The 19677-nt window shown below is 42.0% G+C and overlaps 1 protein-coding gene across 5 annotated transcripts in view; it reads right to left on the bottom strand.

Annotated features, from left to right (window-relative positions):
• Positions 1–19677, bottom strand: part of Ino80d (INO80 complex subunit D) — a 102289-nt gene that overhangs the window by 3030 nt on the left and 79582 nt on the right. For all 5 annotated transcript variants that reach the window (XM_045147595.1, XM_045147596.1, XM_045147593.1 and 2 more), the window contains exons 9-10: positions 11930–12063; positions 668–885 (exon numbers count right to left, since the gene is read on the bottom strand). In XM_045147595.1, coding sequence (XP_045003530.1) covers positions 668–885; positions 11930–12063 — 352 coding nt within the window. The remainder of the gene's footprint in view (positions 1–667; positions 886–11929; positions 12064–19677) is intronic.

Below are 19677 nucleotides of genomic sequence, written 5' to 3'. Positions count from 1 at the left end.
GAGTTTGAGGCCACCCTGAGACTCCATAGTGAATCCAGGTCAGCCTGAGCTAGAGTGAGACCCTACTTCAAAGTCCCACCCCCCCCCAAAAGGAAATGACCCCTTACTTTTTAAGAAATTTTTTAAGAAAGTTAAGATTCTGCAGAAAAACAGACCTTACTGCAATAGTCACAGATTCCTACAACCTTTACCCATGATTAAGAAAATCATTACTAGGTAATATTTACTTCAAATTAGTATAATGAATTACAACAGATGCATCTACTTTTTAGCAGATTTCAAATCTGGTCAAAATAATGTAATTAGCTAAAACAGAAGCTTCATATTCATCTGGTCAACGTGTTTAAGTCTGCCATAATTAATGTATTCTATTCATGATACAATAATTATGTTAGAACATCTATGAAATTTCTACCAAAGCAGAAAACCTGAGAACATAAAATTAAATTCTCAGTTTAAGTATTTCTTTGCTATAATCAAAAAGCTTTATTAGTAAAATTTGTACCACACACTCAGCCAGATATTGGTAAAATTGGTACATAAAGCTGCAAAAAGGGTCTATGCTAATATATGAGGTGGCTTCTGTAGACTAGTAACAATACGGCAATAAACCCACATTCTGAGAGCCAATGGCACGCAGGAAGCTAATCCCGAAGCCACCACTGACCGGGTGTGAGAGGCCTCTGCTGGCAGTGAGACGCTGGTGGGCATGCTGAGGTTCCCTTGGGGGACGGCAGGGGGAATGGGTTTCTGGGGTCGACGAGGTCCACGCCTTCTCTTCTTCTTGTGTTTTTTGGTAAGTGCAGGAGGCTTGGTTTTTTTCCTGGGTTTCCTCTGCTGCTGGTGCTGAACTTTACGGGAGTTATCTCCTCTCAGGAAATTGTCCTTTAGAATAGACAGATAGTTCCTTTTAAACTGAGACTGTCCGCTGTTCAACATACCCCAATCCACCTTTCTAAGGAGCAGAAAGGTGATTACAGATGACAACAATATTCTGCATATTTCAAAGAACAAAAAGAAAAGATTTCCATACCTTTTTTTCTACATAGGAATGATAAACATATGGGGTATGGTGGCACACACCTTTAATCCCAGCACTCCGGAGGCAGAGGTAGGAAGATCACAGAGAGTTCAAGGCAATCCTGGGACTACCTCTGACCTGCATTCCAGGTCAGCCAGTGAGACCCTACTTTGAAAAAAGATTTAAAAAGTAATAAAGTATGATTGTATCAAAACATCTTTTTAAAAAAGTCTGTAGCCCACGCTGGCCTTGAACTCTGCCTCTTCAACAATATGCTACTGGTGTGCACCACCACAATGGGCCAAAACATCTATTATCCTACTTATAGAATAATTTTACCTTTTATGTATTAGTTAAAATAAATTTATCTAAAAAACCTGAGTTAGGACTGAGGCAATGGCTCCCTGATAAAGGTCCTTGCTGAAAGCCTGCTAGCATGGGTTCAATTTCTCAACACCCACATAAAGCTGGAAGCACACACACTGGCTCATGCTGTGACCCCAGCACACTCAAGACAATGACAGATGGAGCCAGGAAGATCCAAAGCTTATAGGGCACACTTGTTTGCAGCAGCAAGAGTCTCAAAGAAAGCAGAGTAAACAACTCCTCTGACCTCCACACACATGCCATGGCATGCCCCTACACACACACAAAATAAAAAATAAGTCAAGTCAGGAGTGGTGGTGCACATCTTTAATCCCAGCACCAGAGACAGAGGTAGGAGGATCACCATGAGTTCAAGTCCACCCTGAGACTACATAGTGAATTCCAGGTCAGCCTGGGCTGGAGTGAGACCCTATCCACCAAAATAAATAAATAAATAAATAAAATAAAAACAAAGTCTGGTTGGAGAGATGGCTTAGCAGTTAAGGCACGTGCCTGCGAAACCTAAGGACCCAGGTTTGATTTCCCAGTACCCTTGTAAGCCAGAAGCTCAAGGTGATACATGTGTCTAGAGTTTGTAGTGGCTCGAGGCTCTGGTGGACCAGTTCTCTCTCTGTTCCATTGTCTCTCAAGTAAGTAAATAAATACATTAAATCATTTAAAAATATTTATTTATTTGCAAGCAGGAAAAGGGAAGAGAGAAAATTAGAGAGAAAGAAAACGACCAGGGCCTCTGCCACTGCAAATGAATTTCAGATACATGCTCCACTTTGTATCTGACTTTACATGAGTACTAAGAAATCAAATCCAGGCCAGCAGGTTTTGCAAAGAAGCACCATTAACTACTGAACCATCTCCCCAGACATAATAAAAATTTTAACCCCCAAACAAAAACAAACAAACCAACCAACCCCACCAAGCTGGGCGTGGTGGCGCAGGCCTTTAATCCCAGCACTTGGGAGGCAGAGGTAGGAGGATCACTGTGAGTGCAAGGCCACCCTGAGACTGCATAGTGAATTCCACAGGTCAGCCTGGGCCAGAGTGAGACCCTACCTCGCAAAACCCCCCAAAACCGCAAAAAACCCACCAAGGTTATCTGTGAAAAACTTAACTACTTTAAAAAATTATTTATATCTCTTAGTAGTTAAATAATGCCCAAAATTATACATAATAAGTGAACAAAAAAAAAATAACTTCAATTACAGACACATACACGCACAGATACATTGTCCTTTGGTACCAGCACTTGGGAGGCAGAGGGAGGAGGATTGCTGGGAGTTTAGGCCAGCCTGGAACTAGAGTCAGTTCAAGGTCAACCTGGACTAGAGTGAGACCCTCAAAAACAAAACAAAGCAAAACAAAAATACTGTGAGAGCTAGTGTTGTAGCTCAGTGGTAGAGCAAGGCCTAACTTTGATCCTCAGCAATGTCCAAAAGGAAAAAGGACCTGCCAGGCATGGTGGCTCAGGCCTTTAATCCCACCACTTGGGAGACAGAGGTAGAAGGATTGCCATGAGCTCAAGGCCATACATAGTGAATTACAGGTCAGCCTAGGTTAGAGTGAGACTGTACCTTGACAAAATAAATAAATAAGAAAAGAAAAAGGGTTAGTGAAGTGAGACAGGTAAGGGGAAACAAAGAAAGTCGTGGGAATGGATGATGATCAAAATGCATTATGTACATGTATGAAGAATACATATAGTACATAGAAAAATGAGTAATGATAATATAAATACCTCAAGGGAACAGAAAAGGAAATTATTTTTAGATTTGTAAGATTAAAGGGTTAGTAGACTCAGGGCTCAGTTGGTCCAGTACTTGCCTCACAAGCAAGAAACTAGCAGTTCTACTAGCTTTCCATAATTAGCATTTTTTTTTGGGGGGGGGGTTTCAAGGTAGGGTCTCACTCTAGCCCAGGCTGACCTGGAATTAACTATGGAGTCTCAGGGTGTCCTCAAACTCATGGCGATCCTCCTACCTCTGCCTCCCGAGTGCTGGGATTAAAGGCATGTGCCACCATGCCCAGCTCATAATTAGCATTCTTAATTCTATCTACCATCAGTTATGGGCTCGATGTTTGTGTCATCCCAAAATTTGCATTGGGATCCTAACCCTATCACAAGATAGGGCCTTCAGTTACAAGGATAAACCCTCATGAACATAAAAGACACACTATAAGCTGGGCCTGGTGGTGCATGCCTTTAACTTAGTTAGGAGGATCACCATGAGTTTGAGGGCAGCCTGTAATTACAGAGTAAGTTCCAGGTCAGGCTGAGTTGGAGTAAGACCCTGCCTCAAAAATAAACAAACAAACAAACAAACAAAAACTTTAAAAAGACACCATATGACAATACAATGATGTTGGCAGGATGCAACCCAGAAAAGAACCCCATGGACTTCCAAGTCTCTACCTCTATCCCTTTCTCTCTTCCTCATTCTCTTTTCTTGAACTTCAAGCATCCAGAAGCATGAAACATATGTTTTTGTTGTTTATAAGCCAACCATTCCAAGGTACTTTACAACAGCTTCCTGAACTAGATACTTTTCCATCAACTGTAAGACGTCACTTTAATATCTCTGCAAATGGGGAACATTTTATACTTGCTATCAGCAAAGTGATGGTCACATCTGACATTGTCTATATACACACTGTGCTGCTGTTGTTTGAATTAAGGTGTGTACACTTTGGTACTTCCTTCTTTAAAAAATATTTTTATTTATTTATTTGCAAGCAGAGAGAGACAGAAGAGAGACAGAGAGAACGGTGTGTCAGAGCCACCAGACACATGCACCACCTTGTGCATCTGGTACTGGGCAAGTGAACTCTGGTCCTTAGACTTTGCAGGCAAGTGCCTTAACAGCTGAGCCATCTCTCCAGTCTGCATGCATGCATGCTCCCTTCCTTCCTTCCTTTCTGACAGTATCAGTACAGCTCTAGGCTTGCCTCAAACTTCTTATGTAAACTGAGGATGACCTTAAACTTCTGATCCTTCTACCTCAACCTCGAGTGCTGAGATTACAGCTGTGCATCACCATACACAATTTTCTGTGGTGCTAGGAGCAGTCTACCAATGAGCCACATCAACAGCCCAATTGTATATCTTATGCAGGAAAATCCTGTGTGCACAGGAAAGCACCAAGAGTAGCAGGGTGTAAAGCTGGCATTAGTAAAACAAAATACTCATCACTGAAGAAGTGACCACAACTTGGTTTTGTACAGAGCAACAACCAAGTGAGAAAAGAGAGTAAGCTGGGCATAGTGCGTTTAGGCGCAGTCTTCAGTACTCAGGAGGTTTAGGTAGGGTTAGGGTTAGGAACTGTGAGTTCAAGGCCAGCCTGAGACTACCTACTGAATTCTAGGTCAGCCTGGAAAAGAGAAAAAAGTAAGAAATTAACTACAAAGCAGATAAGGTTGCAACACAGTTCACAAAACTACTACCTTAGACATGTCAAGTGGTACAGCTGAAACCAGTAGTGAAAAGATAAAAATCCATGTGTAAGTCTTTTATAATTATAATTATTATTGTGGTTTTTCAAGATAAGGCCCCGCTTTAGCCCAGGTTGACCTGGAATTTGCTAAGCAGTCTCAGGGTAGCCTCAAACTCACGATTCTCCTACCTCTGCTTCCCAAGAGCTGGGATTAAGGGCATGCACCACCACACCTGGCTCCATGTCTAAGCCTTTAAGAGACTCTTTTAATAAATATAAAACAACAATTATGAAAAATTCCAGGCTGCCTCTGGTACAATGCAGAGCCTAAGCCCCAGATATGACAAATCCTACCAATGCTCCTAATAATTAGAGTCCAAGCTCCTGTCTGATTCTTAGGTGATGTTCCACAGCTATAACATTCTTGGTCATATACCAGGTACTTCACATGACAGCCCATGATGGCCACCTTGCCTTGCTTGTGCCATCCCCTCTTAGTTTCACTGAGCTAGAGGCCCCTCTCCTTACAAACCTTCTGTATGCTAGAGTTCACTTTACTTTCCCAATATCTTATTCTACCTCCATGTCAGGACAAGGTACCACTCTCCACCTACTGCATGGCTGATAAGAGTACCGTGTTGGGCATGCCAGCCTGCACTTCCTGTGGTTTGGTCCTCTTCTGCTCATAGCTGACCAATCCCAGCGGCTGAGTCTAGCTTTGAATCTTTATCTATCAATAGCCTATTGCCTAACCATTAGTTTGCTCAACAATTAAGTACCGTGCACCCCTGTCCTAAGACCTGGTAGTATCGTAATGAGGAAAAATATTCACTTAGGAAATATTCCCTTATGAAGTTTACATTCTATTCTAGTAGGAGAACACAGACAATGAATAAACAAATAACGTTAGACAAAGGAAAGGCAGGAAGGAAAATATGATAGTGTATGAGGATAAAAACTCACAGGAATATGTAATTACAATGATTGTAATGGGGAGGTAATATGATGGAGAATGGAATTTCAAATGGGAAAGTGTGGGGGTGGGGAGGGAGGGAATTACCATGGGATATATTTTATAATCATGGAAAATGTTAATAAAAATTAAAAAAAAAAACAAAAAAGTAAAAAGAATGCAAGCAAAAAAAATAAAATAAAATAAAATAAAAAAAAACTCACAGGATATTAGGAAGGTAAAAGGTGTCTTTAACAAGATCACATGTGATACGAAATTTGAATGAAGGCTGGGAATGGTGGCACACATCTTTAATCCCAGCAGTAGGGAGGAATTCAGGATATAATATGAAAGTACAGCCAAAAATTTGACAGAATTTCTGTCAAACTGAAAATCTCTCATACGGGTTCAGATTGAGAATAAGTGTTATCTCAAAGTAATTTTTAACCTGAAACAAAAACAGCTGTCAGATTCTGAAATAGTCTTTAGAGACAAGATCATCTTATAAATATTTGTATTGTAAGCTATTTACACAAACTTGATTATCACATTTTTATTTTATAACACTATACAAAAATAAACATTTTCTGATTAAGGTAAGTAGAAATGTATGAATAATGAAAAGAAGAAATGGCTTTAAGTTTCTTTAGAAGAATTCACATAGTGGCTGTACAAGTAAAACATTCACTCATGAGGCCAGGTATGCCTGTAAATCTAGAACCTGGAAGGTAGAAAGAGGGGGATGAGGACCAGGACTTCAAGTTCATTCTCAGCTACATACAAGTTTGAGTCCAGACTGGGCTACATGAAACCCTGCCTCAAAAACCCTGCCCTTGGTTTGATGATAAGGCCCTATTGCTGAACATTTCACATACTTGGGCTGCAAGGCCACTGAGAAATCCTGCTGGAACTGAGCTGATAACCACTTCCATGTAGACCAGCTGAGAAAAACCGGGAAGAAGCCATTCTTCATGCGGTTCAAAGGGAGAGAGAGAAATCACCAGTGAAGATACTCAACAGTAGACACTGTAAGTCTTATATTTGGCCAGCCAGGACAAATGAGCCAAAGAGTGCAATAGTGACACATCTGTCATGGTGGAAACCAAATGCCCTCTAATTGGACTGGAGGCCCACTCCATGGGAGGGAATACATCTCTGATACTGAAAACTTAAAACAGGGGTAGTTATGAGCCCTAGGGGGTGTAACATCTGCTGCTGTCCGGCTAAATGTATATACTATGCTTATCAAACTGCCCAGTAAGCACTTCTCTTAATGTACATACCTATATATTAATGCTACTTTCACTTTTGGTAGAGAATCTTCTCTATTCAGATGGCAGTGACTTTGGGATGACTAAGAAGGCACCATGGTGCTGAGAAGAAGTGACAGGAGTGCTCAGCACTGTGATATCTCTATCATACCTTCCAAGGCTCAGGGTCTAATGCGGAAGAGGTGGCAGAAATAATGTAAGAGCCAAAAGGGTAGGACTCCTTACAGTGTGCTCCTCCAGACATAAAATGGCCTGGATATCCATGACCTCACAGTACCTGACACTACCCACACAAAACCATCATAATAGGAGGAAAAGATCATGACATCAAAATAAAAGAGAGACTGATTGAGAGGGTGGGGATATAATGGAGAATGGAGTTTCAAAGGGGAAAGTGGGGGAAGGGAGAAAATTACCATGGGATATTGTTTACACTCACAGAAGTTGTTAATTTAAAAAAAATAAAATCAGCCAGATGTGGTGGCACACGCCTTTATCCCAGCACTTGGGAGGAGAAGTAGGAGGATTGCTATGAGTTCAAGGCCACTGTGGTGGTTTGATTCAGGTGTCCCCCATAAACTTAGGTGTTCTGTATGCTAGGTTCCCAGCTGATGGATATTTGGGAATTAATGCCTCCAGAAGGGAGTGTATTGTTGGGGGCGGGCTTAAGGGCTTTATAGCCAGTTTCCCCATGCCAGTGTTTGGCACACTCTCCTGTTCCTGTTGTCCACCTTATGTTGGCCAGGGGGTGATGTCCAACCTCCGCTCATGCCATCGTTTTCCCCTGCCATCGTGGAGCTTACCCTCGAGCCTGTAAGCCAAAAAAAAAATCTCTTTTTCCCACAAGCTGCTCTCGGTTGGGTGATTTCTACCAGCAATGCGAACCAGACTGCAACAGTAAAGTGGTACCGAGGAGTGTGGTTGCTGCTGGACACCTGACTGTGTGGCTTTGGCCTTTTGGAGCTGATTTTCAAGAGGAATGTGGAAGGATTTGAAACCTTGGCCTAAGAGATGCTTTGCAGTGCTGTAAGTACAGCTTGATGGTCTATCCTGGTCAGAGCTGCAAGACCTGAATGCAGTAAGAACTATGGACCGTGAGGTTTGGCTTATGAGGGTGAGAAAGAGCTTGTGTGGACTGGGCTAGCAGTTTGTGTGAGAAGCTTGCTCTTATGCCCGTGTCCTGAGAAGTTGTGCAGGGTTGCTTTGCGCAGAAATGAACTGGTGTGAGCAGAGGGATATGGCACAGAAAGAAAAATCTTTGGGTGAACTGTTGCCTGTTCAGCTGCAACTGAGAGATTACAACCTTTGAGACTGGGCTAGCTGACCTGTGCTGGGGCAACAGAAAGAATGTCGACTCTTTTGAAGGGGCCTGAGTGCTCAAGGAGTGTCCTGTTCTTCAATGTCTGCTTTATTCCCCCCTGGATTAACAAATTGGCACCCTACCTGGTATCGTGGAGTATAAGAAATGCTGGAGAGAGGGTCATTGAGTTTGCAACACGGTCTTGTGTTTTGAAAACGGCCATGGGCAGTGTGAAGCAGGTTTGCTAGTTGCCTGTATAGAGACCCCATGGGGCCATGAGGATGAACCGTGGCTTGCAGTGGAGACCCAGTGGAGATGCCGGGACCATGAGGAGCTGCCGGCCCGATGAAGTTTTCCAGGACTGTGAGTAGCCTAGCTGGAGGGGCAGAATTGGAATGCCAGAGACTTGTTGCTGGTTAGAATTATCGGACTTGAAGATTTGTCACTGGCTAGAGTTGCTGGACTTGAAGCTACAGAGTTTGATGTTTGCCCTGGTTATTTTAAATCTTGTATTGGTTGAATGTTCCTTTGCTATGCCCAATGCCATCTATTGCAGTGTGAATATTTATTCTGTGCCATTATGGGTTTTTTTTGAGATTATTTTTTGGTATTATGGCTCAGTTAAAAGATCTTGAACTATGGGGATGTATGAACATCATTGGAATTGATAAAAACTATGGGGACTTTTAAAGTCAGACTGAATGCATTATATTTTACATAATGGTACTATGGGGACTTTTAAAGTCAGACTGAATGCATTATATTTTACATCATGTATGGATATCAGTTTATGGGGGCCAGGGGCGGAATGTGGTGGTTTGATTCAGGTGTCCCCCATAAACTTAGGTGTTCTGTATGCTAGGTTCCCAGCTGATGGATATTTGGGAATTAATGCCTCCTGGAGGGAGTGTATTGTTGGGGGCGGGCTTAAGGGCTTTATAGCCAGTTTCCCCATGCCAGTGTTTGGCACACCCTCCTGTTGCTGTAGTCCACCTTATGTTGGCCAGGGGGTGATGTCCACCCTCCGCTCATGCCATCGTTTTCCCCTGCCATCGTGGAACTTCCCCTCGAGCCTGTAAGCCAAAATAAATCTCTTTTTCCCACAAGCTGCTCTTGGTTGGGTGATTTCTACCAGCAATGCGAACCGGACTGCAACAGCCACCCAGAGACGATACAGTGAATTCCATGTCAACCTGAGCTAGAGTGAGACCCTACCTTGGAAAACCAAAATAAATAAATAAACAAATAAATATATATATATATATATATATATATATATATACTTATAAATATATATTTATATATAAATATGTTTTATGAATATTTATTTATTTATTTATATATATAGATCCTCACTCACAGTAAATCAGTAAAGCAGATTGTAAAGCACAGCTTCATTACTAAACTATATTCTCCTGATCTTAGATGTATGTGGGAATGGCAGAATTTTAAAAGGAAGTTAGTTGGCTAGGTCTTCCAATGCTTTGAAAGCTTCAGAGCCCCATTACCAAAATTTGAAAGGCTTGAAAACCTGACACTTTTTTGTTTGTTTGTTTATTTACTTATTTGAGAGCAACAGAGAGAAAGTGGCCGATAGATAGACAATGGGCACGCCAGGGCCTCCAGCCACTGCAAAAGACCTCCAGATGCGTGTGCCCCTTGTGCATCTGGGTAACGTGGGTCTTGGGGAATCAAGCCTTGAACTGGGGTCCTTAGGCTTGACAGGCAAGTGCCTAACCGCTAAGCCATCTCTCCAGCCCAGAAAGAGAATGGGCATTCCAGGCCCTCTAGCTACTTCAAATGAAGTCCAGATTCATGTACCACCTTGTGCATCTGGCTTACGTGGGTCCTGGGGAATTGAACCTGGGTCCTTTGGCTTTGCAGGCAAGTGTTTTAACCATTAAGCCATCTCTCCAGCACCACCTGACACTTTTTGAGCATCATGTGTCACTATGGGATCTTATGAACTATCCTAGATTTTTTTTTTTAAATTACAGTTGCTCAACCTTTTTCTTCCAAAATAGTGGTATGTGTTTGGTTGGCTTTTAAATAAGCATCAATAGACCATGACTAACATTTACACATTTTTTTAGTCCAAGAGAAAAACACTGCAAAATTTCAAGTATTAAAATCAATGTTCTGGAGTAGAGAGATGGCTCAGTGGTTAAGGCATTTGCCTGCAAAGCCTAAGGACGCAAGTTCGATTCCCCAGCATTCATGTAAAGCTAAATGCACAAAGTGGCAAATGCACCTGGAATTCATCTACAGTGGCTAGAAGCCCTGTTGCACCCATTTTCTCTCTCTCTCTAATAAATAAATAAATACAATATAAATATTTTTTAAAAATTGTTTTGCATTACAGGCCATTGCTGAGGCTCTTGGTTTCCCACCAAGAATAGATGGTAAGACCCTATTGGTGAAAACATACTTGGGCTGCAAGCTCACTGAGAAATCCTACTGGAGCTGAGCTGAAAATCTTCTCTGTGTACACCAGCTGACAAATGGCTAGAAAAAACTATACTACATCCAACTCCACAGGAGAGAGAGAAATCACCAGTGGAGATAGACAACAGTGGACACTGCAAGCCTTAAATTAGACTAGCCTGGCCAAAGGAGCCAACAGGTGCAGTAGTGGCATGTCTGTTATGAGGGAAACCAACAGCTCTCTAATTGAAATGGAGGCCTGCTCCACAGGAGGGAATACATACTTAATACTGAAAATCTATGACCGGGAAGTCATGAGCCCTAGAGCTATAATGTTTGTTGGCATCTGACTAAATGTATACACTATGCTCACCAAAGTGCCTGGTAAGCACTTCTCTCTTAATGATCACACCCATATATTAATGCTACTTTCACTTTTGGTTAGAGAAGCTTTTCTTTTCAGATAGCCGTGACCTCTGGGATGCCTCAAAGACACCATAGTGCTGAGAAGAAGTGACAAAGGAGCACTGAAACATCTCTATCACACCTTCCAAGGCACAGGGTGGCAGAAAGAATCTAAGAGCCAAAGGAAGGGTAGGATTGCTTACGATGCAATCATCCAGAAAGAAACTGGCCTTGATATCTGGAATCTCACAGTACCTAGCACTACCTTCATAAGACCCTCCTAACAGGAGGAAAAGATGACGATAAAATAAAAGAGGCTGATTGAGAGGGGAAGGGGATATGATGGGGAGTAGAGTTGTGAAGGGGAAAGTGGGAGGGGAAGGGAGGTACCATGGCTTATTGTCTATAATTATGGAAGTGGTCAATAAAAAAATAAATAAAAATAAAAACAAATGATTGTTTTGGACTGGAGAGATGGCTTAGCAGTTAAAGGTATTTCTTCCTAGGAAAAAAAGTTTGAATGCCTTGACTACAGAAAATAAACTTTGAGAAGCTGGGCGTGGTGGCGCACGCCTTTAATCCCAGCACTCGGGAGGCAGAGGTAGGAGGATTGCCATGAGTTCAAGGCCACCCTGAGATGACAGAGTTAATTCCAGGTCAGCCTGGACCAGAATGAGACCCTACCTCGAAATACCAAAAAAAAAAAAAAAAAAAAAAAAAAAAGAAAATAAACTTTGAACTTACCATTTTTTTGGCATGTTCTTCACACAGAGGCGTCTGGTGTGTAATGTCAAACACTGGCACCGAGCACTGCTGTCCGTCGGCAAACTTGGCGGTACAACTGGAGAAGAGCTGCTGAGAACGGTTCAAGAGGATGTCTGGGATTTTCCAAGTTAGGGAAAAAACACACCGAAACTCGTTTTTCAGTTTCTGAATATTTCACTACATTCCTTACTTCAGTTCAATATGTATAAATTTTATGTACCAATACAATTGCTAACAGGGGAAAATGATAACTGAATATACCATCATTAATAATCAAGATGATACTTCTAAAGGAGTTTATTTTGCCAATGGCTCCTAAGGAAAGTCTTCTCTATGGTCACGCCAAGCCAATATCTGTTGTTTGAAGGATTTTTTTTTCTCTTAACATTATCCCCAAAATAACCATTAAAACTGTAGTTTTACTGGTCGAACCATTGTGGAAATCATTGTGGAGGTTCCTAAAACAGCTAAAGATTGATCTTCCATAAGACCCAGCTATAGCACTCCTAGGCATATATCCTAAGGACTCATCTCATTTCCTTAGAAGTATGTGCTCAACCATGTTTATTGCTGCTCAATTTATAATAGCTGGGAAATGGAACCAGCCTACATGTCCCTCAACTGATGAGTGGATAATGAAGATGTGGCACATTTATACAATGGAGTTCTACTCAGTAAAGAAAAATGAAGTTATGAAATTTGCAGAAAAATGGATGGATCTGGAAAGGATTATACTAAGTGAGGTAGCCCAGGCCCAGAAAGCCAAGCGTCACATGTTCTCCCTCATATGTGGATCCTAGCTACAGATGATTGGGCTTCTGCGTGAGAAGGAAAATACTTAGTAGCAGAGGCCAGTAAGTTAAAAAGGAGACATAAAGGGAAGAGAAAGGAAGGGAGGAGGGTACTTAATAGGTTGGTATTGTATATATGTAAGTACAATGATTGAGATGGGGAGGTAATATGATGAAGAATGGAATTTCAAAGGGGAAAGTGTGGGGGGGTATTACCATGGGATGTTTTTCATAATTATGGAAAATGTTAATAAAAATTGTGAAAATAAAAAATAAATAAATGACAAAATAAACAGAAAAAAATTTTTTTTAATGTAGTTTTAGCACTATAGGCCATTGCCAAGGCCCTTGGTTTCCCACCAGGAATAGATGGTAAGACCCTATTGCTGAAAACTCCACATACTTGGGCTACAAGGCCACTGAGAAATCCTGCTGGAGCTGAGCTGAAAACCACCTCCATGTAGACCAGCTGACAGAAAGCTGGAAGAAGCCATTCAATATGCAGTTCAATAGGAAAAAGAGAAATCATCAGTGAAGATACTCGACAGTGGATACTGCAAGTCTTATATTTTGTCAGCCAGGGCAAATGAGCCAATGGGTGCAATAGTGGTACGTCTGTCATGGTGGAAACCAAATGCCCTCCAATTGGACTGGAGGCCTGCTCCATGGGAGGGAATACATCCCTGATACTTAAACCTTATAACAGGGGTAGTCATGAGCCCTCGGGGTGTAACATCTGCTGCTGTCCGGCTAAATGTATATACTATGCTTATCAAACTGCCCAGTAAGCACTTCTCTTAATGTACATACCTATATATTAATGCTACTTTCACTTTTGGTAGAGAATCTTCTCTATTCAGATGGCAGTGACTTTGGGATGACTAAGAAGGCACCATGGTGCTGAGAAGAAGTGACAGGAGTGCTCAGCACTGTGATATCTCTATCATACCTTCCAAGGCTCAGGGTCTAATGCGGAAGAGGTGGCAGAAATAATGTAAGAGCCAAAAGGGTAGGACTCCTTACAGTGTGCTCCTCCAGACATAAAATGGCCTGGATATCCATGACCTCACAGTACCTGACACTACCCACACAAAACCATCATAATAGGAGGAAAAGATCATGACATCAAAATAAAAGAGAGACTGATTGAGAGGGTGGGGATATAATGGAGAATGGAGTTTCAAAGGGGAAAGTGGGGGAAGGGAGAAAATTACCATGGGATATTGTTTACACTCACAGAAGTTGTTAATTTAAAAAAAATAAAATCAGCCAGATGTGGTGGCACACGCCTTTATCCCAGCACTTGGGAGGAGAAGTAGGAGGATTGCACTTGGGAGACAGAGGTAGAAGGATCACCATGAGTTCAAGGCCAGCCTAGGCTAGAGCGAGACCCAATGTGAAAAAACCAAAAAAGTTGTTTTAGGGCTGGATAAATGGCTGAGCAGTTAAGGCATCTTCCTTCAATGCCAAAGGACCCAGGTTTGATTCCCCACAACCCATGCAAGCCAGATGCACAAAGTGGCGCTTGTGTCTGGAGTTTGTTTACAGTGGCTAGAGCCCCTGGTGTGTCCATTCTCTCTCTCTGGCAAGGTGGCACACGCCTATAATCCCAGTACTCGGGAAGCAGAGGTAGGAGGATCACCATGAGTTCCAGGCCACCATGAGACTAGAGTGAATTCCAGGTCAGCCTGAGCTAGAGACCCTACTTCAAAAATACAAAATGTTGCCAGGCGTGGTGGCGCATGCCTTTAATCCCAGCACTCGGGAGGCAGAGGTAGGAGGATCACCGTGAGTTCGAGGCCACCCTGAGACTACATAGTGAATTCCAGGTCAGCCTGGGCTAGAGTGAGACCCTACCTCGAAAAACCAAAAAAAAAAAAAAAAAAAAAACAAAACAAAATGTTTTAGTTGTGTGGCATTTTGATTCTGGCGTCCCCCATAAACTTTCGTATTCTGAATACTAGGTCCCTAGATGATGGCAATTTGGGAATTAAAGCCTCCTGGAGGTAATGCACTGTTGGGGGTAGGCTTATGGGAATTATAGCTAGCTTCCTCTTGGCAGTGTTTGGGACACTCTCCTGTTGCTATTTATCCGCTGTTGCCCAGGGGTGCTGTCCACCCTCTGCTCCTGCCATCATTTTTCCTGCCATCATGAAGGTTCCCCTTGAGCCTGTAGGCCAAAATAAACCTTTTTTCCCACACGCTGCTCTTGGCCACATGTTTACTGTGAGCAATGCGAACCTGACTGCAACAAACTGAGTGTGGGGGTGCACGCCTTTAATCTCAGCACTGGGAAGGCTGAGGTAGAAGGATTACTGTGAGTTCAAGGGCATCCTCAAGCTACATAGCAAAGTTTGGGTCAGACTGGGATACAGTGAGACCCTACCTCAACAAACAAAACAAAATGCTGGGCTAGAGGGATGACTCAGCGGTTAATGCACTGCCCGGAAGAGAGTAACAATCCAAGTTTGATTCCCCAAGTACCCATGCAAAGCCAGATGCACAAAGTGGCACAAATATCTGGAGTTAGTTTGCAGTGGCTGGAGGCACTGGCATGCTCCTTCTCTTTCTTTCTTCTCTCTCTGATTGCAAATTATATATATGTGTGTGTGTGTATGTGTATATATATATATATATATATATATTATATATATATATATATATATTTTTTTTTAAGTTTTACATTATAGGCCATTGTCAAGGCTCTTGGATGCCCACCAAAACTGAGCTGGAAATTGGGGTAAGGAAGTTCAAAGCCCCTACCCCAACGTTATGTCTTGTACTCTATAGAATACTTTTGTATTGCTTATGTCCTTTATTGTATAGACTGTTGTACTGGTTATGTCCAGCAGTGGTGTTTTTGTTTCTAGGCCATGGTTTGTACTGCAGCTCCTGTCTCATAGGTAAATCGTGTGTTTCCTTTTTATCTCCATAGCACAGCTGCAGGCATTTGCTAACTAACACCATTTTTCTGTTTCTGGAAAACTTGCCTATTACATACTCAAGGTCTCTGGCACTAGGCCGGCAATCTGGGCTCTGACACTTAATAATAAGAGTAGTTCAATGTAAGGTTTAAAAGATCTGAACCATTGAGAATCACAGTCCAGGCTGGTGTGAAAATAAACTTTCATCCTGATTTTCCATTCAGTCTCTGGTAAGAGTTGGTGAAACTAAGTTTCTTGTAAAAAGAATTAGATGACAGGAGCCTATCACTAAAGACTCCACATGCTTGTCATGCAGGTTACAGAGAAATTAAGCTGGAGCTGAGGTGGAAACCTCCTCACTGTTGACTAGCTGTCAGAAAGCTGGAAAGACCTACACAGCCTGAAGCCCTATGGGGGAGAGAAGACATGAATGGTGGTAAACAGCAGTGGACTCTGCAAGCCTAAGACTGGCCAGCCAGGCCAAATGTGCCAACTGGTGCAACGGTGGTATGTCTGTTATGAAGGAAACTAACCAGCTGTTCTCTAACTGGAGGAGCAGTCCCCTCCATAGGAGAGAATATGTGTCTAATGCTGAAAAACTAGTCAAAAGCCTATGGCTGGGGAGGTCATGAGCCCTAGGGGATTAACACCTGCTGATATCTGGCTAAATGCATATCTTATGCCTTCCAAACTATCCTGTAATCACTTTTTCAATGTTTGTATCAATTTTTTTTTTTTTTTTTTTTTTTGGTTTTATGAGGTAGGGTCTTGCTGACCTGAAATTCACTATGGAGTCTCAGGGTGGCCTTGAACTCATGACCATCCTACCTCTGCCTCCCGAGTGCTGGGATTAAAGGTGTGTGCCATGACGCCCGGCTCTGTATCAAAATATTAATGCTACTCTCACTTTTGGTTAGAAAAGCTTCTCTTTTCACATGGTGGTGACCACTGGGGTAACTCAAGTCACCAAGGTGATAAGAAGAAGTCACAGTGGAATGTTCAGCACTGAGACACCACTGCAGAAGAGGTGGCAGAAAGAATGTAAGAGCCAAAGGAAGGGTGGAACTGCTTATAATGCAATCTTCCCAACACAAAATGGCCGGAAATTCCATGACTTCACAGCGTCTGACACTACCTACACAAGACCCTCATAATAGGATGAAAAGATGATGACATCAAAATAAAAGAGAGATTGATTGGAAGAGGGAGGGGATTATTGGCGCGTAGATTTGAGAGGGGGAGGGTAGGAGCGGGAGAGGGAAATATCATGGGTTACTGTCTGTACTTACAGAAGCTGTCAATAAAGTTTTTGTTTTTTAATTGTTTTAAAAGCAAGATTTTAAAAGGAACACTTGGGCTGGAGAGATGGCTTAGCAGTTAAGGTGTTTGCCTATGAACCCTAAGCACCCAAGTTTGATTCTCCAGGTCCCACACAAGCAGATGCACAAGGTGGCTCATGTATCAAGTTGTTTGCGGTGGCTTGTGGTCCTGGCACACCCATTCTCATTCTCTCTCTCCCTCTCTGTCTCAAAGTTAAAAAAATAATTAATTAAACTTGAAAAACAAAAAAAAGAACACTTAGCCAGGGAGAGGTAAGAGGTTCACTGTGAGTTCAAGGCCAGCCTGTGATTACAGAGGTGAGTTATAGGTCAGCCTTGGCTAGAGTGAGACCCTACCTTGAAAAACACACACAAACAAAAAGGAAAACTTTCTCCTTATGACACCATGAAGAACACAAACTTAAGCAACAAACACATCTGTCCAAGGTTTAATTTTCATCTCACTTTCCAACACTAAAATCAAGTTCACAGCTTAATGATAAAATGACTTACAGCAAAGCCTTACTTCCAATTTGAAATATCAGGGTTTTGTTTTGTTTTTAGACACTGTTTCATTCTTTATCTAAGTCTGGTAATATGTAGCCCAACCTTGCCTCCAGTTCATGTCAATCCTCCCATCTCAGCTTCCCAAATGCCAGAGAAATATCAGTTGTTGTTTTTTACTATTACTTCAGAAATTTTATTTTAATATATCTTAAAATGTATGACATTGGATCAAATGTAAAATTACCTGGAATAAAGTGGTTTTCCTTTCCAAAATAAATATATATTAAAATTTTAAAAATTCTCACTATTAAATATTTCTCCTTTTTCCATTATGGAATACATTTTGCATTGAGACAGAGTCATAATTTGACTGTTCTGATGTAACGAATTTTGCATTCATAAGTGTAACTTCAAGAGTTACCAGAATCATGTAGAGCTATTAATAAGACCCTAAGTATATCTTACTGTAATATTAAGATGATTTTTGCATGTGTACATGTGCCTGGTGTGTGAATGCACATATGCATGTGGGTGCACATGTCAGATGTGTAGCTCAAAGGTTGGTGATGAGTGTATTACTGGATCTCTCTTCACTATATTTGCCGAATCGGAGTTGCTCACTAAATCCACAGCTTGATAGTTTGGCTGCTCGAGCTGATTGATCCCTTTGCTCACCTGACGGTTCCCCTCCTCTGCCCCTTGAGTGCTGGCATGACAATGGGGACAACATGGCCATCTGCTATGTACGTGGATGCTGAGGGTCCAAGCTCCATGCCACCTTCAAGTAGCATTTTATCCCCTGAACCTTTATTATACAATGTTTTTGAATAATAAATGTTTTAGAGAAATATCAGTTTTACATTATCAACATTGAGAATTCAATCTTACTAGGCATGGTGGCATACATCCTGTAATCCCAGTACTTGAGAGGTGGAAGCAGGAGGATCAGGAGTCCAAGGTCACCCTGGGCTACATAGCAAGTTCCAAACCAACCTGGGCTACACAGGGAGACCATCTCAAAAGACCAAAAACAAAACAACAAAAAATAATTCATATTATTAGTTTGGGGGACTGGAGAGAGAGCTTAGAAGTTAAGGCACTTGCCTGCAAAGCCAAAGGATCGAGGTCTGATACCCCAGGACCCACATAAGCCAGAAGCACAAGGTAACACATGTGTCTGGAATTTGTTTGCAGCAGCTGAAGGCCCTGGCATACCTAATCACTCCCCCCGGCCCTCTTTTAAGCAAATATTTAAAACACAAAGAATTACTTTTTGCAGGCTGGAGGGATGGCTTAGCAGTTAAGGTGTTTGCAAGCAAAGCCAAAGGACCAAGGTTCGATTCCAGGACCCACATAGGCCAGATGCACAAGGTGACACACGCATATGGAGTTTGTCTGCAGAGGCCAGAGGCCCCGGCATGCCCATTTTCTCTCTCTCTCCCCCACTTTCTCTTTGTCAAATAAATAAATAAATAAATACAATAATAATAAAACGCTGGGCGTGGTGGCACAAGCCTTTAATCCCAGCACTCGGGAGGCAGAGGTAGGAGGATTACCATGAGTGTGAGGCCACCCTGAGATTACATAGTAAATTCCAGGTCAGTCTGAGGTAGGGTGAGACCCTACCTCAGAAAACCAAAAAAAAAAAAAAAAAAAAAAAAAAGAAAGAAAGAAAGAATTACTTTTGGGGCTGGGGCTAAGCTCATTAGTAGATCCTAAATAGCATGCATGAGTCCTTGGCTTCAATCTCCAATAAAACAAAAAACACAAGAAAGTGAACAAAAGAGAGGACTGGAGAGATGGGCTTACTGGTTAAGGTGCTTGCCAGCAAAGCCTAAGGACCAAGGTTGGATTCCTCAGGACCCACGTAAGCCAGATGCACAAAGTGGTACATGCATGTGGAGTTCGTCTGCAATGGTTGGAGGCCCTGGTGCTCCCAGTTTCTGTATGTCTCTAGTCTTTGTGTCTGTCTCTGCTTGTAAATAAATATTTTAAAAACTTTTAAGAAAGAAAGGGAAAGAAAAAAAAGATAAAAGAGAGAAAACACAGAAACAAAGAGAGGGGAGGATGAAAGAAGGAAAAGGATTGTGATGGAGAGGTACTATGATGGAGAATGGAATTTCAAAGGGGAAAGTGGGGGGATTAACATGGGATATTTTTTTATAATCATGGAAAATGCTAATAAA

This window comes from Jaculus jaculus, chromosome 4 (assembly GCF_020740685.1).
Source record: "Jaculus jaculus isolate mJacJac1 chromosome 4, mJacJac1.mat.Y.cur, whole genome shotgun sequence".
NCBI classification, from domain to species: Eukaryota; Metazoa; Chordata; class Mammalia; order Rodentia; family Dipodidae; genus Jaculus; species Jaculus jaculus.
The sequence above is the reverse complement of the archived record's forward strand: the minus strand, read 5'-3'. Positions and strand labels throughout refer to the sequence as shown.